Source organism: Hermetia illucens, chromosome 2 (assembly GCF_905115235.1).
Source record: "Hermetia illucens chromosome 2, iHerIll2.2.curated.20191125, whole genome shotgun sequence".
NCBI classification, from domain to species: Eukaryota; Metazoa; Arthropoda; class Insecta; order Diptera; family Stratiomyidae; genus Hermetia; species Hermetia illucens.
The window spans coordinates 186,041,967-186,064,933 of record NC_051850.1 but is presented as its reverse complement, the minus strand read 5'-3'; the positions used below and the strand labels follow the sequence as shown (position 1 = coordinate 186,064,933).

General features: G+C 40.8%; 1 protein-coding gene and 1 long non-coding RNA gene across 4 annotated transcripts in view; one reads left to right on the top strand and one right to left on the bottom strand.

The window, feature by feature from the left end:
- Positions 1–130: 130 nt before the first annotated feature.
- Positions 131–22,967, bottom strand: part of LOC119650437 — a 39,187-nt gene continuing 16,350 nt past the window's right edge. Inside the window, exon 3 of one of the 2 annotated variants that reach the window (XR_005249282.1) lies at positions 131–1,516. This is a non-coding gene — a long non-coding RNA (uncharacterized LOC119650437). Of the gene's footprint in view, positions 1,517–10,098; positions 10,572–22,967 lie in introns of those variants that run through there. The other variant, XR_005249281.1, reaches the window with a different exon arrangement.
- Positions 19,388–20,639, top strand: LOC119650436. Of its 2 annotated transcripts, XM_038053263.1 has the most exons (4): positions 19,388–19,828; positions 19,886–20,084; positions 20,139–20,214; positions 20,274–20,639. In XM_038053263.1, the coding sequence occupies exons 1-4, from the start codon at positions 19,678–19,680 to the stop codon at positions 20,472–20,474; spliced, it is 627 nt and encodes a 208-aa protein (XP_037909191.1). In that variant the 5' UTR covers positions 19,388–19,677; the 3' UTR covers positions 20,475–20,639. The 2 variants fall into 2 exon arrangements, with proteins under 2 accessions (XP_037909191.1, XP_037909190.1); XM_038053262.1 differs by having other exon boundaries at positions 19,388–20,084.

Sequence of the window (22,967 nt, the reverse complement as noted above, 5' to 3'; positions counted from 1 at the left end):
CTAGAACATCGCTACATATTTTTCAAGCGGAATAAAATGTCGATTTGGTAAAAAAACAGACAAACTCCGCGGAAATTCCATCCAATCTACAAATAATAAATTTTCTTATATTTTATTATCTGAAGAAATCAGAATCTGCTGAATCACAATTTTTTTTTTTAAATGAAATATCTACCGCAAACATTGTAGTGGATTTTATAGGGAGTATTAATATTTATAAATTATTTTTTTTGCTTTTCGACCAGAACTTCGACGCGATTTAGGGAACATGTTTTTATAAAGAAGTTCTGGAGGTATTTACAATATTTTTACCTATAAATAATTATTAGTGATCATTCTCCAACTTACCATATTAATTGGACTCCTAGGACCATTTGATTTTATCTAGTAAAAATATTTTATTGTCGAGCTATCGAACGCAAATTAGAGATATGTAAAATTATAAAAGTATTAAATAATTTGTATTAAGATAAAGTTTAAACTTAAATTATATAAATTACATGGAGGTAAAAAACAGACGAAACAGAGTAAAATACAATGCGTTATGTGAATACTATTACCACAGGAACAACACTCTCTTATTGGGAATTTCGCTACAATTTTAGATCTAAATAAAATTATGTTTGAGTATTTAAATGTATTAAATAAGTCAGCATAATTGTCAACCATCGTTTTTATCCCTATCATCATGAAAATTTTCTTAAAAATTATTTAATTTCTCAATCTTCTGCAACATTATAATCGTCGTCAATTAAAATTGAATAGATAAGTCTTAAGAGTAAGACATAACAAATTACTAGCGATTATGCAAGAATATTTCGTCTAATTCAAATAAATGGCCTGCGTGATACTAGTTGACTGTTGATAAGTTAGAAAATTTGAAACAGAATATTTTCTAGTTAAAATTGAGCATACCTGATTGTTTCTGTTGTGTAAGAGTTTGTTTGGAACCGATTGGTGTGGGTTGAAAATCAAAATGATTTGAGAAAGCAGATAATGGAAAATATATTTATTTGGGCAATTGTTATTAGAAACTTTTTATATACCATGAAATATTAAAGAAATTTTAGATGCTTTCATTTCATGCAACCCAAGAAGAAAAGTCCCTTTCAAAAGTAACCCTTGAACACAAGAAAACATATTAAAAAATTGGTAATAAATTTTTCAGAACGAAAATTCATCTTTATTGATAGTAAATTTATAAATTGGATTTTCTTTCAATAAAGCAAAGCAATCTTGCAATATATTAGAACCCTTTCAAAAAATGTTAGGATCCATGTGCTATTGCTTATGACCCCAATATCAGTTTGTGATAGAATTATTTCATTTGAAATAAACTAAAATTGCAAATGAAGATAAAGTAAATTAAATATTGCTCCAATCTTTAAAATTATATTTATCAATGAAAAATCATAATTCTTGCAATACAATTGTGTCTTTTTAAAAGTTGTATTCTTCTCGTCCTTCCCCTTCCTTTTGGCTGTTTGATAATAATTAGGCAATGAAACATATGGGACTGCAAAGCAAATGTGATGAAATGAAATTAAGAAGGATGCTATTTACAACAACCCTTTTATAATATTTTCTCTACTTTCTGTAATACTTATATTGACCTTTTTGATTCATCAAGTTTAATAAGTGTAAGGAATCGAGATATCATAGTAAGATGGAACGGTCTGTGATTGCAAGCAAGTTGGAACGATTTTCTAAATTTTTAATGAAAATTAGTTCTGAATTCCAGTCGATTTAAGTATTTTGTAATTTAATTTAGTTAAATGCGAAAATAAGATTCAAAAAAGAAAAGTCTGCGTGAGTATTTATTTTATTTAGATTGTACTAAGAATGATCTAATCTAAAATCGGATTAAAGTTTAAGTGCACGCTCAGATAAGTTATTTTACGTCCTCGGAAAAAAAAATTATAGAAATGTGATATAAATACATTCATAACCGACACGTTATTCACCTAATAGTCAACCTTCTCTAATTTAGAGCACGAAACATTTCTAACGAATTTTCTCTCATTTTTTTGCCTGAAATTCTTTGATTTGATAGATCACATTCAATACATAAGACGTGGGCGCATCGTAAATAGTTGATTAACATTTGATGAAAATGAATTTAATAAAGATAATTAAAATATTCGAAATTTAATACAACTTTAAGGAAAAAAGATGAAGAAAATTAAATTTTTGTTTGAATTTTTGATGAATATAATGTTAGAGTGAATTATTAATTGAATAAATTCGAAACAACATTTGGACCTCAGAAGTAATTTTAAAGAATATTTGGATATGAAAATAATTTTTAGGCTAATTACAAACGTAAAATAAATTTTAACCTATTCTAATACATACATATGCTAAGCAAATGCAGGAAATAAATTTTTAAAGAACAAAATAGCATGAAACCAAAAGAATATCTATCCCAAAAACAAAAAATCTTTACAAGAGTATTCGAAATCTAATAAAATAATATACATGACATAGACCACTCAAAACGTACAAAGAAAAAAAACATGAACGATATAAAAGCAGAAACAATAATATATAACGGAACCATCCGAAAATTGATGTTTTTCCTTAAAATATTACATTTTGTTACGCAAATTAGAACTGTAACCAATACCAGAGGAAACTGCCGTTTTTAAACCAAATCAAAAGACAAATTGTAAAAAAATATAAACACATTTGAAAACTCTTCAAATAAATTATACTCATTCATTATAAAACATGACAAATTTAATTTAAAAAAAGAAATAAATAAATAAATAAATCGATGCCGATCTTCATTCGCAAAATCTATACAAATGAAAATCGAATCATGTTGAATTTTACAATAAAATCTGCAAAAGATATCCACAAAAGAAAACAAATATCTTAACAAAACCATTTTTAGCCTTTTTGCATGGATTATAGATTCAACCAGAAAAAATCAACGAAAAATACATAAGGATTTATAATAAACAGCTAAAATATAACAAAGTGAAAAGCTTCTAACCAGAAATACAAAACAAAAAGCAGCCTTACTTTAAACCATATTACAAAGGGATGCAGAGTTGTTTGAGAATTTCACTAATATTAAAATTTGAATATATGTTTATTGTATATCGTCGGAACAAATGAGCTACTATTTGAAGTGTTTGTGTAATGATATTTAGTGATAGTGCAGAGAGGTCTAGAGGCTTAAATTCCATCCATATGATTGTATTTCAGAATTGCATAAAATGCTCTACAAGTTTCCTGCTAAATATCAGATAGGACAGTACTCCTCATCGCAAATGGTTTTTCACTACCAAAGACGAGTAAAACAAATCGAAAACCGGAAGCTGTGCGCTTTTACATAGCTCATAGTATATATATATGCATCGAGGATAGTCGATATTAGATTTGCTCTGAGACTGACATTTTATTTGTTAGGTAGCGGTAATTTGACGCTAAAAGGGCAACTTTGAACTGCCATGATTTTGTTAACATTAGCAGGGTTTCCATCAAACTTTCCAATATAACGGTCGATATTAAAACCTATATTACTACATCAATTTTATTGACCTACCTAGTTGGCAGAGATTTCGGTTTCGTCAAGCAAATAGCTTCACGCAAACGGTGTTGACTGATAGTTTTGAAATATAACTAGTCCCTAATGATTAATCAACGATTTTTGAGCCTCAATTATCCCCTATTTTAATGTGGTTTTCATTGGTGATGGTGATCCGAGGGACTTTTCTTTTTCAGCCAATTCTCAGCCTCCTTTAAATTGTCTGCATCACTTGCATTCATTCGCTTTTGTCAGTCTACTCACCCAAACATCCTAACTGTTTCTGCACAAGAAATTTTACTTTGTATCAAAATTTAATTCATCATCATCAACGGCGCAACAACCGGTATCCGGTCTAGGCCTGCCTTAATAAGGAACTCCAGACATCCCGGTTTTGCGCCGAGGTCCACCAATTCGATATTCCTAAAAGCTGTCTGGCGTCCTGGTCCACGCCATCGCTCCATCTTAGGCAGGATCTGCCTCGTCTTCTTTTCCTACCATAGATATTGCCCTTATAGACTTTCCGGGTGGAATCATCTTCATCCATACGGATTAAGTGACCCGCCCACCGTAACCTATTGAGCCGGATTTTATCCACAACCGGACGGTCATGGTATCGCTCATAGATTTCGTCATTGTGTAGGCTACGGAATCGTCCATCCTCATGTAGGGGGCCAAAAATTCTTCGGAGGATTCTTCTCTCGAACGCGACCAAGACCAAGAGAGCAATTTTTCTTGCTAAGAACCCAAGTTTCCGAGGAATACGTGAGGACTGGCAAGATCATAGTCTTGTACAGTAAGAGCTTTGACCCTATGGTGAGACGTTTCGAGCGGAACAGTCTTTGTAAGCTGAAATAAACTCTGTTGGCTGACAACAACCGTGCGCGGATTTCATCATCGTAGTTGTTATCGGTTGTGATTTTCGACCCTAGATAGGAGAAAGTGTCAACGGTCTCAAAGTTGTATTCTCCTATCCTTATTCTTGTTCGTGTTTGTGTTTGACCAGTGCGGTTTGATGTTCTTGGTTGATACGTCTTCGGTAACGTCAGCACCATATATTTTGTCTTGCCTTCATTGATGTGCAGCCCAAGATCTCGCGCCAATCAGCGCCTGCTCGATCTGGATGAAGGCAGTTTGTACGTCTCGGGTGGTTCTTCCCATGATGTCGATATCGTCAGCATAGGCCAGTAGTTGGATGGACTTGAAGAGGATCGTACCTCTTGCATTCACCTCAGCATCACGGATCACTTTCTCGAGGGCCAGGTTAAAGAGGACGCATGATAGCGCATCCCCTTGTCGTAGACCGTTGTTGATGTCGAATGGTCTTGAGAGTGATCCTGCTGCTTTTATCTGGCCTTGCACATTGGTCAGGGTCAGCCTAGTCAGTCATATTAATTTCGTCGGGATACCGAATTCTCTCATGGGCGTGTACAGTTTTACCCTGGCTATGCTATCATAGGCGGCTTTAAAGTCGATGATCAGATGGTGCAACTGTTGTCCATATTCCAACAGTTTTTCCATCGCCTGCCGCAGAGAGAAAATCTGATCTGTTGCTTATTTGCCTGGAGTGAAGCCTCTTTGGTATGGGCCAATGATGTTCTGGGCGTATGGGGCTATCCGGCCTAGCAAGATGGTGGAGAATATCTTATAGATGGTACTCAGCAACGTGATACCTCTATAATTGCTGCACTGTGTGATATCTCCCTTTTTATGTATGAGACAGATAATGCCTCGTTGCCAATCGTTAGGCATTGATTCGCTGTCCCATACCTTGAGCACAAGTTGATGAACCACTTGGTGTAACAGCCAGAGGCAACTCATCAAACGCTGCCTCACCTCTGCCCTGGGAACAACGTGACCAAAGTGGTTACAAATTGGCGTCAGGAGCCTCAGAGTAGAGGTGACACAGCGTCTGATGAGTTGCCTCTGCCCTGGACGAAACCGCTAGTCATATTTTTTGTGGAGTATATATTTCTGTCTTAGATGTAACCTCGTCTAAGTCATTGTACTGAATGGAGATCTCATGGCTATGAACACACACCGTGGCATTCTCTCAAGGTAAAGTTTTTGTTTGGTTGCGGAAACCTTTTGCCTTGCATTCACTGGACTCTTTCAACTCCAACGTGAGAATTTGATGGTTCACTGTGGTCCAACCATCACGTTTTTTCGTTTGGCCGTCGGGTCACTTGATGTCAGCGCCACGCCTTTTTGGTTTTTGGATAACATTTCACACCATTTTGTTTGTTCGCATTTATTCTGGGTGTATAATTGGGAGTTATTTGTATTGACTACCTTATCGTCAGGGGAGTAGTTTTAGGACTTTTTGCCAATACTTTTATTTTCCTTTTGCGATCTATCGTTATGTTTGCACCACTTTCTTCATTGGTTGGCATACGTTTAATTTTTAACTTCAATTCTTCCGGATCAGAATTCTTCCTTGTACTTCCCTGACTCAGGTGTTTCACTGCGCTGAACATTGGAGGAAATATTATAATTGATGAGCTTTTCCTGGACCCTGCTCTAACTCGGGTGCGGTGGGTATGACTACAACTTGTGTCGCCTACTGTTCTCACCGTGGTGCCTATTTTTGTCCCTTCGTTATGGGTGTTGAAGGGTTGCTTTAGCGACCCATTATGAAGGCACTGAAGGGATATCAATGATCGGTATCCTGCTGCCTATTCTCAAAAGGCGTCGGTCTTAGATACCATGGCAACCAGTTTTATTCGCTATCGGCATACTGCGGTCGACGGATATTCCCGACTGGGAGTTTACTTTGTTACTTCTAAAAGTCACCAGGGTATTAATCTATCCGTCCGGTTGTCTATCTATTTATCATATGCCATCCAATCAAAAACGGTTACTTAATTTTAAATCTGGGGAGTTAAAAAAATCCCCTCCTCACTTTCAAGACACATCAGTCTCTGGCCACTTCTATGGTTTTTTCATTTAAATTGGGAAGGAAATTTAAAGAGATTCCGAGGTTCTTCCTTTATGCGTTTAATTCATTTCTGATTTTTTCGGCACTGATTTCTTGCTTTCCTCCTTTTTCGCTTGTCGCACTTCACGTATTTTGAGAAGTTTTCTGCTCTGATGCTGTTTGCGCCTGGAATCAGGACTTTCTTCCTTTTTCCACTTTCATATGAATTCGAACTGCATTTATGGACATTCATCCTTGCAGACTCCTGGGTACAATTCTGAGTAGAACTCGATTTCGTTCGATTAGAACAATCTCTGCTTTTCAAAAATGCAGTATTTAAGCTCTAATTTGAACTTAATTTAGTCCTGTTAATAAAATTGTTGAAAAAAATGTAAACTGACGAAAAGAGATGCAAACTGGTCCACAAACACACATCCTCCTCATATCGGTTCCTTTCCATACAGCCAAAGTGTATTTCCCTTTTACCACAGAATTCAGGTAGTCGTCATCATCGTCGGGGTTCTACAGCCCATTTCGGGCCTTTGCCCTAAGGAAGTCCTCCCTTCAGCCATCTCGGTCACATCTTTATTTACTTCAAACGCATCTGACAGGTTATTATTGATTCTGGTCTGCGCTGTTGAGTGACATTGGAATTCCCAAGTTAAGCACTACTTTCTACAGTCATCATTATCAACGGCGCAACAATCGGTATCCGGTCTAGGCCTGCCTTAATAAGAATCTCCAGACATCCCGGCTTTGCACCGAAATCCACTGATTCGATATCTCTAAAAGTTGCCTTGCATCCTGGCCTACTCAATCGTTCCATCTCAGCCAGGATCTGCCTCATCTTCTTTTTCTACCATAGATATTGCCCTTATAGACTCTCCGGGCTTGATCATCCTCATCCATACGGATTAAGTAGCCCGCCCACAGTAACCTATTCAGCCGGATATTATCCACAACCAGACGGTCATGGTATCGTTCGTAGATTTCGTCGTTATGTAGGCTACGGAATCGTCTATCCTCATTTAGGGGACCAAAAATTTTTCAGAGAATTCTTCTATCGAACGCGGCCAAGGGCTCAGGTCTCCGAGCAATACATAAGAACTGGCAAGATCACAGTCTTGTACAGTAAGAGCTTTGACTCTATTGTGAGACGTTTCGAGCGAAACAGTTTTTCTGAGCTAAAATAGGCTCTGTTGGCTGCTAACAACCGTGCGTGGATTTCATCGTCATAACTGTTATCGGTTGTGATTTTCGACCCTAGATAGGAGAAGTTATCAAAGGTCTCAAAGTTGTAGTCTCCAATCTTTTTTATTCTTGTTTTGATGCGATTTGATGTTGCTGGTTGGTTGGTTTTTGGTGCTGACGTTGACAGCATATATTTCGTCATGCCTCCCCTTATGTGCAGCTCGTAATCTCCTGCTCGATCTGGATAAAGGTAGACTGTATAACTCGGGTTTTTCTTCCCATAATCTCAATATCGTCAGCTTAGGCCAGTAGTTGAGTGGACTTAAATCTCTCTCTCTCGCATTCACGTCTGCATCACGAATCACTTTCTCCAGGGCCTGGTTGAAGAGGACGCATGATAGGGCGTCCTTTTTTTCTCAGACCGTTGTTAATGTTGAATGGTCTCGAGAATAATCCTGCTGCTTTTATCTGGCCTCGCACATTGGTCAGGGTCAGCCTAGTCAGTCTTATCAATTTCGTCGGAATACCGAACTCTCTTATGGCCGTGTACAGTTTTAACCTTGTTATGAGGTCCGCAAATATTGTATGGGCGTTTATGTCGAATTACCTGTATTTTTCTCATGTATGTTATGTTGGCCATAAATTGATGGTAAATTGTTGATCTTCTAGTGCAGAAACCTCCTTGGTATTTACCAACTGACTTGTCGTCGTATAGTCTAATTTTTTTCTCTAGTATTTTCGTTAATGATATCGAACCTGTGTACATCTTTAGCTGCTTTCCGTTTCACCTCCAAATAAATGTGGGTGGGGGAGGGGCGCCTAGGTCTTGCATATCGCAGTCCCACAACACCAGAGCAATCTGCAGAACTTCCGATATTGCTCCTGGATATGGTGCCTGGAGTCGGGATGTACTCCTAAGTACTTGTCTGGTGGGTAGCATGTAGCTACCTCGCCTAACGTTCTCAGTGAACATAACTAAGTCTAGACTTCTTAGCGTTCACAGTGAGTCTAGGCCATGTTCCATTGGGAATTCCATTCTTGCTATGGGGAAACTTTATATAATCAGAGCACCAAAGAATCAACCTATTTCACTCTTAAGTTTAAATGGTTAATTTCACTGTTATTACATCGACCATTAGCCAGTATATCCTGGAGGTCTTTTGAAACCACCATTCAAGAGCAGGTTCTAGCACTTCCATTGGCATAGGAACCGACACTTTTAGCGTAGCGCTCCGAAGCCCCTAGTAGAGTTCCAGTCTTGGAACGCCGATAATAAGGAAAGTTCTCAATTTATCGGCTTTCTCCCCTGCTTTGCTTCCTAACAGCATTCAGGTAGTGTTGTTGAGGTTATTCTGGCCACCAAATTGTTCCTTTACACTCCTCATCTTACAAGGCCTGACGCCTTGCAAAGGTGCTGTCCTTACAGTCAGGAGGAGTTTCCACCTAAGTTATTCGCATCGCTCATTACCGTAACTGGATCTTTCCATAGGACTCGATTGCCTTGGGTGCAAATGAAAACTTAGCTGTTGCCGACCGAGCTCCGAGTTGAGATCGTCAGAGGAAAACTGCCGCTCCTATTTGACCTTACCAGTAGATTTCCCACCCATTCACAGCCCAGGGGTTCTAATTTACCCGAAGGCATTTTCCACAAAGACAATTTGCAATGTTTTGCCAGAAATGGCTTATTCAACAGTGCTAAAAAAAGGGGGGGGGGGGGGGGGGTTAAAGACTGAATCCTAACTGGATAGGTCCTCAATTGAATAAGTTGGGAATCTGAACCTATGGTCTGGTTTTCCATCGATGGGTTCAGGGTGCCTCCTTATGCAGGGTTGGATCGTTTCTGTGATCATTCAGCCCTGGGCAGAACACTTACATCTTAGCTTAGAGTTTTGATTACCGCTTAGTTTCAAGTTTCCCCTTTCGTCTTTAGTGGATTTGCGTTTCTAGAGGATCTTCCTTGCTAAGCTCTCTCACCATAAGATAAGTAATCTTTAAGTTTTTATGCTGCTTCTGTTTGAAACACAAAACACCACCACACCGAAATGTTTCTATTTTTGAATCCTGCTCTGATTTTCATCCTTTTATCCTTCACGCAATGTAAGTATTTCGTCATTTCTGGTGATCTATTTATCGAGTAGTATTGCGGGTTTGTACCAAATTCGCTCGGCAAGTGGCAGATTTCCGCCCCTTTTACGGTATCAAGAAAAGGAGATATGTGACTCATTACTCCTCCTAACATGGTTGTTAGGTAGTTTTGATAGCAAATTTGCCATTTTTGAAGTGGATTGATGGCCAGTATTTAAAATGGTGTTAAAATTGATGGTGATTCTTGCTTTTTTATTTACAATTTAATTAATTGAAACAAGTACCATATTTCGGGAACCTGTTGTTTCCTTTACCAGAAAGATATGGACACAAAGGGGGGGGGGGGGGGGGGTAACCGTTTCCCGAAATATGGTGTGTTTTTAAATAAATTAAATTATAAGCAAAAAAGGAATTATTATAGCTTTTTTAGTTTTCTATATTATAAAAATGAGACTACTGCTCACGATACGAAAGAATTCACCCTACACAAATCCTCAACAATTAACTAGCTCAGGACATCCTGTTGAAATATATTTTATCAGAAATTCGTCTGCAGGATAGGAGACTTCGTCTAGCTAACGCAATCGCAGCTTTCATTAAATATCATTACGTAAATAAAATATCATAGCAAAGTGTACTTACACTCATGTTAAGTATCCAATTTTATATTGGATCAGAATTAAATATACCTCTTCGAATCGAAATGAATATTATAAAAAAAATTTATTACAAAATGAATTTGAACACATTATCAGCAAAATATACAATAATTATGGTATCGAAAGTGAGTTTTCCACTGCAGGCTGTGTTTGAATTTTCAAATAAATGAAATTATATCCACAACTTGAAGCGAAACACATATAAAATCATTTATCAGAAAATTCAAAATTTGCATGAAATTATAGAAAAAAAATGGCATAAGTTATTTGCTGATAAAACATATAAGAATGAGCGTGAATATACACAATTAAAACTTAGCTAAATTCAATAATAATTTATATATTAAATAGCAAAACAAGAAAAAAAAAAATGATTTAAATGAACTGTAAATTTCTCTCGAAATTATAATTATATTGAACATGCTAAGATTTTAAATAAAAATAATAATATTTTGACAAAAATGTAGATTTTATAAAATCAAATTTAAGTGTAGCACACACACCCATACACAATATTTGTCAAAGAAAAAAACTAAAAAAAAAAAAATCTTTTAAATATCTCTCGCTCTAATTTTATTACAAAAGCTAAGTTCTTGCCTCTCCCATTGAGAAAAAAAAAGAATTATCAAATTTTGTGTTATATAAAAATGAGAAATGAATGAATAAGAATTTGCATAAATCTATGCGCATACCTCATCTAAATTATATATTATTACGGAAAGTATGTGTTGATAACTTTCGATATTCTATACAAAAGACCCTAATTGAATGCTTATATGGTTTTCCTCCCCCTCTCGAAAGACTTCAATATATTGAATTTAAATAATTACGATATTCCGGTGTGTAAGGAAAAATGTAAATTTAAGCGAAGTACCGACAATGAGAATGAATATATAAGAAATGTGATCTTTTCCCTCTACATACTTTATAAAAGTTTATAACCATCTGTACTTTCCTATAGTTAAGTTTCTCATTATTTGTATTCGAGATAATTTAAGTGATTTTTCTATTAAAGATTTATTAAAAATAATGATGGTAAGAAATGCATGTTTTTTAATTGCAAAAAAAGATCCTACTGTAGGCATTAGGCTGACTCTAAAAGCAAAGCTCGAAATTTTGAAAACTGCTGCGAATATTCACAAAACCTTTTAAAATTGCTTTCTAGGCACGCCAGAGGGTGGGAGTTTTACCCACTAACACCAATATGTGTCCAATTTAAACCTGTACAGGTATTGACTCTATCCTCAATGGAAACTAAGTGAGATTATAATTGATCTCCCCATGATTTCTCTCCAGCCACTCCCTGATGAGAGGGATCAACTGTAAGTCGAACGACCCTTTTCTGACTGATTCCATCGCTGTTACTATCTGTTTTTGGATCACTCCCTTTCGGCTTTTTTCACCTGCGATAAAGGAAAGATGGACCTAGTGTTATATAATATTCATCATCTCGGTTGCTAGGATGTCAATCGGCATCATTCTCGAGATGACGAACGCTGCATCATCTGAGATGGTCCTGAAGGCAGAACACACCCTTAAGGCTGTTATTCTGTAGACCACACTCAATTAATATTCACTGCTTAAAACATGCAGTACTTTCCCCAAACTGGGATCGCATACAGCAGGATAGAACTCACCAATGAGTAGCCTGCAAGTACGCCGCAGTCCTCCTACGTCTGGCTTCATCCTTGCCAGAACCATACTCGTGGTGGATGCTTAAAACAGTGTTTTCCGTCTATCATCACTCCTAAGAATTTTATGGCTGGCTTGGAAATGATGATACCATTCCCGATTCTAATGCAGCGTAATTTCTTTTTGGCGCTTAGTGATGAGGACCGTTTCTGCCTCTCTAACCAAACATTAACAACACCGATTGTTTCACTTGAGTACAACTCAGTATCCTTGAGATAATTTGCGATCACAACCAGTGCTATTTCGTCGGCATAACCCACCACCCTGGCCTCCTCTGGAACCGGAAAGTTAAGTACATCATTATATCCTGTGTGGAGTTGCCAAATCTCCCATCAGGCGCGTCCCTTCGTGCGGATAAGGGAATGCTCGGCGAATGTGTCATGGCCATGCACATGCACGCATCCGGAGATGTGCGTGTATGGGCATGTTTATGCGCAGGCCGGGTAGGTGGGAAGTAAACGCCCACCGGTGGATAAAAATTGGCTATGGGAAGGATACCCAGAAATAAAACCAAACATGGAGGAGCAGAAGAAGAATGAAGTTACGGTGCAGGGCTTCGGAAACCCAGTGCCGGCGGTTTTTGGGAGTGAGCAAGCGGGCTCCCGGCCGTCGATATCCAACGACCGCAGTGCCTCAGTAGTGGGAACCTTGGCTACTGTGGCATCTAATGTTACAAGCGTACGGGAGGAACTTGAACTGGCTCCAGTGATGGATCCGTTCAGAAGGAGCTCGATTTTTCGCAGATCCCCTCCCACACGGGCACAAGCCCCCACGATCGCTACCCCCAGTGGGAAGCGTATAGCGGGAGTCTTCGATGAGGAAGAATCATTGACGCCGATTCACCCTAGCGATGTTTTGGGCAATGATCAGTCTGGAGCTGCCTTTACTGCCCTCGGTAAAAAGATCATGGAGCTGTGTGAGTTTATCAAGGAGCGCAGGAACATTCACCAAAATATAAGGGCCATGATAAGAGGCATCCGTTTGACGTACGGCAAGGCCCAGGATGAACTAGTAGGGAAGTCGCCGATTGGAAAAGTGAACCAGGCAACTCAAGTAACGCCGGTTCAAAACACAAAAGGGGAGAAACCGGGAAAGAGGCTGCGCGAGAAGCTGAATGACTCAACAGGCCAGCAAACCCCGAAAAGAAAAAAGGACTCAACTCCCAAAAAGGCGGAGTTCATGAAAAGTACGTCTGAAGCTGCCAGTGAAAATACTGCAGCGGCTACCTCGAGAAAAGGGATCGAACCTTCAAAGGCGGATGCGAAAGCTTGGAGGAAGGTAGAACCACGGAAAAGAAATTATCGGAGGAAGATTAGACCGGAGTTGATTTTCATTTCCAAACGGGGCGGAGGGTCATACGCCGACATTCTCAGGAAAGTGAAGGCAGACCCCGAACTCACCAATTTGGGAGACAACGTCAGCCGCATTAGACGGTCCCAGAAGGGAGATCTTATGTTGGAACTTAAGAAATCCAAGGATGTAACCGCGGACAAATTCTTAAGCCAAATCGGGAAGGCTTTAGGGCAGGAAGCCGACATAAAAGCTAGCAGGCCGGAGATCACTATAATCTGCAAAGATATAGATGAAATCACGACGAATGAGGGTCCCAAAGAGTACATTGTCACAGCCGGGGTACCACAGGGATCGGTACTTGGTCCCCTGTTGTGGAATATCATGTATAATGGGGTGCTTGCTCTTCCCGTCCCAGAGGGGACTACGATTGTCGGCTTTGCTGATGACCTAGCTGTGGTTGTTGCAGCAAAACACCCAGAAGATGTGGAGGTTTACGCAACAGAAACAGTGAGAGCGGTAAAGTCCTGGCTAGAAAAGGCCGGGCTGACCTTGACGGACGCGAAAACGGAAGCGGTCTTAATAACGAAACGCAGGAAAAATAACACTGTAAAAGTGGAGGTCGGTGGACATACGATCGTATCAAAGCCGGCTATCAAATACCTGGGGGTAATAATTGACACCAAATTGAGTTTTAGGGAACACCTAGAGTATGCATGCCAAAAGGCAGCCAGTGCCACCACGGCACTTGCAAAAATGTTGCCAAATATTGGTGGGCCGAAACATTGCCGGAGGTTGGTGCTAGCCGGAGTGGTGCGCTCCATCCTGCTCTACTCGTCGCCTGTGTGGGCAGAGGCGCTTGCAAACTCTCAGAGACGGAAGCAGGTGAACTCGGTTTACCGGCGGATGGCTTTGAGGGTTTGCAGTGCTTTTAGAACCACATCAGATGAGGCAGTATTAGTGGTGGCAGGCATGATCCCGGTTGACATTCTGGCCAAAGAAATGAGTGTCCTGTACAATGCAAGACATATGGAGGGCATGCACAGCGTAGAAGTGCGGCAAGGTCAGAGTCGCTTGATCTCTGGCAACGCAGATGGGACGAGTCTGCGAAAGGTCGGTGGACGCACAGGCTCATTCCCAACATTAGGGTGTGGCTTGAGCGAAAACATGGGGAGACCAACTACCACATTACCCAGTTTCTCACGGGACACGGTGGTTGCTGCAGGCAGTATCTGCACCGCTTTTGGTTTCGTGTCTTTCTAAGATTTTCCACCTCCGTGTACGCACAAAAAAAAAAAAAAAATATACATCATTATATATGATGTTCAACAGTAATGGGTCCTATACAGAGCCCTGCGGGACCGACTGCCAATCTGAAAGGCCCCCTTGGCTCTAGACGATCGGAAGTAATCTATTATAAATGACCCGCTCTAAAATTTTCCCCATAGTGTCTAAAAGACATATGGGTCTATAGGAGGACGAATGCATTTGATAGCAAGTTAGTTATTCGGTATGCCGTCCAGATCCGGGGCTTTATTGTCGCCTATTCGGCTGCAGATCTCCATCAGCTCGGATTATTTTCAACAAGAGAATAGGGCATGTGATCTGCGAAGATGAACGCCCCTTTCCGGTCCACTTCCGAACAGAGCTCCTTAAAACATCCCCTCTTACTCCGCTGGATGGCGTGCTTGATGTTCTTGCAGGCTTTTCTATAGGCATGCTCCTTTTGCCCTAAGTCGATCCTGTTGTCGTCTGAGCCGGTCATCTGGCTCGGTGGCAAATCGAATGAATGCTGAAAAATTTGATTTTTTGTGACATGGAAAACTCTATCCGTGGAGGTGCCTGCTTTGCTAGACAGGTCTAACCACACCTTCACTAATGCTTGCTCATCCATCGCTTTTCCAAACCATCCTGGTCTTCTTTTGGATTTCAGTTTCCAGGGTACGGGTCTCCTGCCCTGTCACTCCGTCCTCAGTTTAAAGGAGATTGCCTGGCGGTCGCTGTACATGAAGTCCTCGCTAGCTTCCCAGGATATATCACATGCCAGCGCAGGGCTGACAAAAGCCAGATCAACAATTGAACCAGATCCCACTTTCCAATAAGTTTTTACATCACCTTCGTTGGCCAGAACTACATCCAACTGGGCCAATACTTCTAATAAACACCGCCCCTCTACCGCAGTGACTAGGTACCCAAAGTATTATAGTTCCACCGTATTGAATCTAGAGGTAGAGTTCAAACGGTTTCTGCATTCCTGAACGATTGGTGGTCAAAGGACTACTCAACGCCCTCAATGCAGTTTGGCTATCACTGCTGATTGCCTGCCCTTCAACCGCTCGTTAATCGCCCAGTTGCCGCCCTTAGGATCGCATTAACTTCGGCTTGAAAAACCGTTGCATATTGTCCCAAAAGAAAAGCCGACTTCCTGTTTTTATTCGAGAGGTAGACTCCGGCTCCAGAATCATCTTCTGTTTTTGAGCCATCGGTGTAGAAGACTTCCGTATATCCCGCCACGCATTCCTCTGGGATTTCCCAGTTCTCCCTACGTTTCAGGGTAACTTCGTATCTTCTACCAAACAGATGTATGGGAACACGAGAATCGGAAGGCATTGTAAGAACTGCATTCAATATTCCCAGTAACTCTTCCAGTGCTCTGTGCCCCCCACATCCGTTGTTTCCCCATAAATTTAATCTTGCTTTGCTTTGAATAAATATATCCGGGGGCTGCAAATTCAGAAGTGCATTTAGAGCTGCGCCGGATGTCGTGCTCATGGCACCAGTGATACCCAGACACACAGTCCCTTGCAGTGTGGCTAATTTACGGTGAAAACCTTTTTGTCTCACCTTAACCCACCACACTACGGATGCATAAACGAACATCGGCCTAATGATAGGAACGTATATCCATACATTACCATATGAGGCCTGATTCCCCATGTCAAGGCAAAGGTCCGTCTGCACAGCCTATAAGCTGTGAGAGCTCGTTTCATCTTTACCTCCACATGTTTTTGCAAAGAAGTTTGTTATCTAGAGTGACTCCCAGATATTTCACCTCTTCGGAGAGTTGAAGGGTAATACCCCTCATCTCAGTTAGACAAAATCCATCCAGTTTTCTCCTTTTTGTGAAGACCATATCTGAGGCACCAACTGTCTATCAAGTCAACGGCACGTTGTACATTCGTACACACCGTTCCAAGGTCTCGATCAACAACAATCACAGCCACATCATCAGCATAAGCTTGAGCGTGTATTGACAAATTTTGCAGTTCGCATAGTAGTGAGTCGATCAGCATTCTCCACAGAAGTGGCGAAAGCACACCTCCTTCGGGGCAGCCTTTCGTTGCTTCTGCAGTCAGATAGCGATCGACACCCACCTCAGCGCACAGCAATCTTTGCGTTAGCATAGCATGGATCCACTTAATTAAAGCATCATCAACACCATGCACTCTGGCGGCATCACAAAGTTTTTGAAAAAGTGCACAATCAAAAGCCTCTTTAACTTCCACGAATACCCCCATCGCGTACTCACCATTCAAAGTTGCATCCTCTATCTTTGTGACCAAAGAATGAAGAGCAGACTCACAGGACTTTCCACGTTGGTAAGCATGTTGGTTTTCACTAAGTGGGTGTGACCTAAGTGCGTTTCCACGAATGTGACGCTCCACCAGTCTCTCCAAACCTTTCAGCAAGAATGAAATCAAGCTGATCTGTCTGAAGTTCTTAGGATTAGATTAGTCATCTTTCCCAGGTTTCGGTATGAAAACTACCTTAACCTGTTGCCAAGAAGAAGGCACGTAGCCCAGAGCAAGACATCCTCGAAAAATATTTCTTAGAGGTCGCTCTAAATGCTCCATACCCTCCTTTAGCATTGCCGGATAGATGCCATCCATGCCAGGTACTTTGAAATGTTCAAAGGACAGTATGGCAGCTCTCACCTTTTCATGGGTAACAACCGCTTTCGCAGTGTCCCAGTTCTCCTTGCAACACTTGCGTGTTGAAGGGGTTGCAAGAACCGTCAACTCTCCCCCTACCACTTCTCTCACCCGTTCTCCCCGGTGGTGTACTTCCAGGAGGGTCTGTACTGAGTCCAGTCTGGAGCTCGTGAAAGTACCGTCGGGTTTTCTAAGAGAATCCAACTTGGCCGACTCATCCCTTTTGAGGACTCTGCACAGCCTTGAAGTCTCTCTTTCGCCTTCCAGTTCCTCACAGTACGCTCTAAAGGAGTCTCGTTTCGAACACCTAACGAGCCCCTTATATTCACGCTGTGAGTTCATGAAATTTAACCAGTCTTCGTTCTTATTACTTTTGCAAGCACGATTTAGAAGTCGCCTGGTTGATTTCCTGAGTTTTTGCAGTTCTCGGTTCCACCAAGGAACCGTTTTACCGCTTTCGCCTCGGGAAATAGGACAAGCCTCTTCATAGCACTCTAAAAGTGTGCAGTTCAGAGTTTTCAATTCATCTTTCAGCGCCAAAGGAGTCCTTAGTCGCCTAGGGAACTGTACTTTATTGCCAAGATGTTCATTGAACTTTGCCCAATCCGTTTTCCTAGGGTTCCGTCTTTGTACTGCAGACTGTTCGCCCGCAATAGTCAGATTGAATTCTAGATATCGGTGATCTGACAGTGAGACCTCGTCTAGCACTCGCCAGTGTGTAATCAACTCTAACAATTTTGGGGTACAGATTGTTAGGTCAATTACTTCGCTTCTTCCCGGTCCCACGAACGTAGGGGCGCACCCTACGTTTGCAGTCATAAGACCAATTGAAGTGATGAAATCAAATAGCTTCTCTCCTCTTGGATTGCATTTGCTACTGCCCCAACAAATATGTTGAGCATTCGCATCGCAACCTATTAAGAGTTCGAGACCACTTGATTCTGCATACGCCACCAGATCCCTAAGTTCTTGCGTCGGTGGAGGATACAAAGAATCATAGGGTAAATAAGCGGAGGCAACTATGATGCTTTTCCTCTCGCCATTTATCTGGTATTGTATGATGACCGTAGCTAAGTCCTGGGAACAATATTGTCTCAGCATAGTTGCCTCTAACCGTCTTGACATCCGGACGCAAGCTCTCGGTCTTATGGATCTTTCGCCGTAGAAGATCCTTGCCCCCTTTACTGATCCAATGCCACAGATTCTGTTAAATCGAACCCACGGTTCTTGCACCAGAAAGATATAGGGGAAATCCTGCAGCTTTGTCATTCTCGCTGCCAACAGGTAGGAGGGAGCTTTGGCATGCTGCAGGTTGATTTGACCAATCTTTATGTTTTTCGACATAAACTTAGTCTATTGTCTTATGGAAAACAGTTAGAAGCGTATGCGGCAGTCCGCGTATGACAGGATTTCCCCCACACCATACCGCCAGAGACCCGATCCTCGCGTGTTTGATTTCTCTGAGAAAAGCCGTAGTTCCCATGTTCTCATCCACGAAAGGTCTCATCTCATCCCGCAGAGCATTCGTCTGTTTTCCACTTAGCCCCTTAAGCATAGTACTAAGTTCGCTTTTTCGCGTGAAATCTCATATAAAAACTGTCAAAAATTTCGCATTTGTGAAATAATTTCGCACCGTGGTACTAAGTTTTTCGCACGAAAAAATTTCGACCAAATTAGCTAAGACACAATTATCCACAGAAATCTACACACAGTTGTCAAATTTCCGTGCGAAAGCAATGCACCTGCACATTATTTTCGCGTGAAAATATGACAGATAGGCAGATTATAAACTGACTGACCAACAGTCTATAAAAATAGTTATCGTTCCGATGCTTGTAGTTCTTCTAAATAAAAATAAAACTAGGTAGCTTGCTCCTACTACAATATATTTTAATTTAAAAATTAAAAGTCTGTAGGGACAGATTATAAAAAGTTGCTTAAAAGCTAAAGATCCGTATGTGGGTACAGATTCTAAAGGGTAAAGAGAAAAACGTAAAAAGGTCCACATGCAGGTAGGGATAATATAAAAACTTTTAGGGTTCATGGCCGTTAATTATCAATAGTTAGTGGGTGGTGGTTCTCTTTACCCTTTAGAATCTGTACCCACATACGGATCTTTAGCTTTTAAGCAACTTTTTATAATCTGTCCCTACAGACTTTTAATTTGTTTTATTTAAAAATTCAGGAAAAACTTCCCAATGATTTAGTAGCTTAAGTACTGAGGAAGAAAGTAAGTAGCTTTCGAAATACGTATTTACTAACTATTAAAATATATTGTAGTAGGAGCAAGCTACCTAGTTTTATTTTTATTTAGTCTATAAAATTCTATTTCGTTTGACTTTTGTAAGTGGACGGACGTAATTTCTAGAATTTAAAATGAAAAAGTTGAGTGTAGATGAAAAGGAAAAATTTATAAAGATTTTAAAAGAAAATAGTGCTGTGTGGGATTTGTCCGAAGCAGGGCATCGAAAAAGTACGGTATTGGCTGCCGCTTGGGAGAAGATTTCCAAAGAAATGAAAAGACCAGGTAATACAGTTTTATGGAAAAGTTGGTGTAGGCATTATATTTGTGCTTTTATTACAGTTGCGGAATGTAAGACCATTTATAGATCTTTTAAAGATTTAGCACGTTATAGGGGAAGGAAAAAACAGTGCCAAAAATCCGGCAGTGAGCTAATTCAAGATGAAAGTGAATCTCCCGAAACTTCGATTGGCAATGAAGAAGATTGTGCAGAATTTTCAGTTTGTTTGGATTTTTTGCAGCCGAATTCGTCCAAAAGAAGGTAATGTAACATTTTAAAATTTGTGTGCACATTCCGTGATCAGATTTTTTACAGGACTTTTTCAACAAGCACAATAGCCACCGAGGAGGATGTTTCGAGCCCTGCATCAGATGGTTCGCAGTACAATTTCGTAAGTTAATAAAACAATGTTTTAGACGGTTCGACTAACTAAACCCGTTTTACTTTCAGAATGCACAGTGTTCTTCATCATCGCAGACATTAAAACCTGCTACCGACTTGACGAAAGTTATTTCCGATATGATAGCAATCAAAAAATCAAAACTCGACGAGCCGAAATTAAAATATATGTCTATGCATGCCAACCTCGACCGACTATACTGCCAATTGCCCGCCGACGAAGTCGAAAAATTAAATCACGAGTTTTTTTAATAAAACTTTTGAAAGGGTTATGGCCCATAAAAACAACGGAAATTTATAGAATAAACTAGAATATGTGTTACATGATAAATAAATAAATTTGTGTTTGAAAAAATGTAATCTTTTATTGTACGATCAACTTTTTGATGTAATTCTCACAAAAAATTTACAAATTTTTATTCGTTTGATGTGTTATTTTTTTTGCCAAGGAACTGAACCCTCAGGCGAATTTACGAATTCCTTTAATGAATCTCTAGTAGTTTTCCCGATATCAGTTGGTCGTCCTTGTGTCGGATTTATTGTTGAACTAAATAGCGAGTTCGCTGGTATATTATTCCTCCACTCGCCCTCAATGAGATTACCGCTCGAATCAATATAGTCTGCATAACGTGTGGGACAATAAACCCTTGGATTGAGAAAATTATGAAGATAACAGCAAGCGGCAACAATCTTCTGTGCACGATCCGGTGAACAAAATCTCCACTGTCACTGTCACAAATCTCCACTGTCAATTTTCCACAGCGAAAAAATTTCGTTCGAAAATATTTTTTCGTGCGAAAAACTTAGTACTACGCTTTAATTGGTTTGCGGTGTCCGGGTTGCATAGATTCGATCACTCGAACTGGCATCAAGTCAGTTCCGTTTACGTCTCTGGCTTCCTTTCCTTCCGCCTGTTCCTTGGAAGGTGTAGGAGAAGTTACTAGCAGGTAGGATTCACTCTGTAGTCCCTCCCCCAGTGCGAGCCCCCATACGGGGGGCACACCGGTCCTAGTCCCCGCGAGACGCGTGGATATAAGCCCTGGTGCGGAGCACAATAAAGCGTTGTCCACAGCAGATGTGTTGGTCTTACGCTTCTTGCGCGCATTACCGCTGACAGAAGAGTCTGGTGCGTCCAGTGTGGATCTTACCGGGGTTTCCAGTTTATCCCCACCTTCCGCCGGAGATTCCGCTTCCTTGTGTCTGATTTCTCTGGGCGTTACCGCGCCTAGTGGTACAGCCACGTCCATGTCCTCATTCCCAAGGTGCTTCATCTTCCTTTGCAGTGCTCTCTTCTGCCGTCGGCTTCGGGCCTTTCCAGGTTCACGGTGTCCGGACCGCTTGGATCCATTTCCACACACCGGCGTTAAACCAGTAGCGTCCACGTCACCAGCTTCCCGTTCTTCCGCTCTTCCTGGTAAGGATGAAGGAGAAGGTTTTGACAGGCAGAATTCAGCCGTAGTCGGACGGAGATATCAGTGCGTCTTCTCCGAAGGGATCTTGCGAATTTCTCGATCTTTCTAGTTAGGGTTCCAATATTTAGCGTACAGACGCGTATTTGTTTTGCTCGGACTAACTTACTTACGTCTTGACGGCGTCCATGCGTCAATAGCCCTTGCCCATTTGTCGTCAGGACCAGGACTCGCCCTGCCACGTCGACTGAGGTGGATGCCCTAGAATTTTTACATGTCTTATTACTCGGTCCGATCATGTTGTTCTTAACAACATTGGATGGTCGGCCAGTCGCGAACCTGTCGTAACTGCGACTATATTTTATTTATCTCTTTCCCTGATTTGAGCATTTTTTTTTTTTTGTTTTACTGAGGATAGTACAAAATGCATTGCTTCAAACCTTCCTCCTTTACCTGAATTGGGACCAGCATGCTATGTTAATACAACGGCAGAGTTTGCAGTCACATTATATGTGATTATCCAAAGGTCCCATCATCTCAATAAATAACCAGTTAAAAAAGATGACTGACGACTTCGTCCAAAGCAGAGGCAACTTATCAGACGCTGCCTCTATGGACCACAAGAAAAGAAGTTAATTTGCTGCCCAATTGGTTCGGTCGGTCCCCTGCATCCTCAACAAAAAAATAACCAATTAATGTAGTTATCTTAGAAAACTGAGGCTCTGAAGAAGGATGTAGGTAGCTCCCAAAATATATATATATATAGTTAAAAAGCCCACGGACCCTCTTCCCGCCCAACCGGACCGAGGGGCGACCAACCTAAGGATGGGCTGAAGGCAACATCCAAAGGCCCGCATCACAGCGATGATGCGTTTTAACGCAAAGTGCGTACGACCATGCGAAAATGTATTACTACATCCCCATTGTCGCAAACACTTCTGCCAATGACGCGGTGGTTCTACACTACAGAGACATGGATCTTATATCGAAGACAGTGCAGATCAAGACTGAAACCCATTAGGTCAGACTGTTACCGGACAGGACTCTTCGGACTACAGCGCAGGTTGCAAGGATAACCGCTTTTTGCATCTCCATGTATAGTCCAGCCCTAAGATCGAGCGTTTTCAGCGCTTTATGTAAGTTCTGCGGGACTAATCCCTTCGCTGAAATTTCCACTGGGACTACTTCGATTTTTTGTAGTCTCCAAGTCTGCTTCATATCGTCTGCCAAGGGGCCGTAGTTCCGGATTTTTTCGTGCTGTTTTTCAACAGTGTTCCGGTCCAACGGTACGGCTACATTGATTATAAAGCACGCTCGTTCTTCCTTCAAAAGCAAA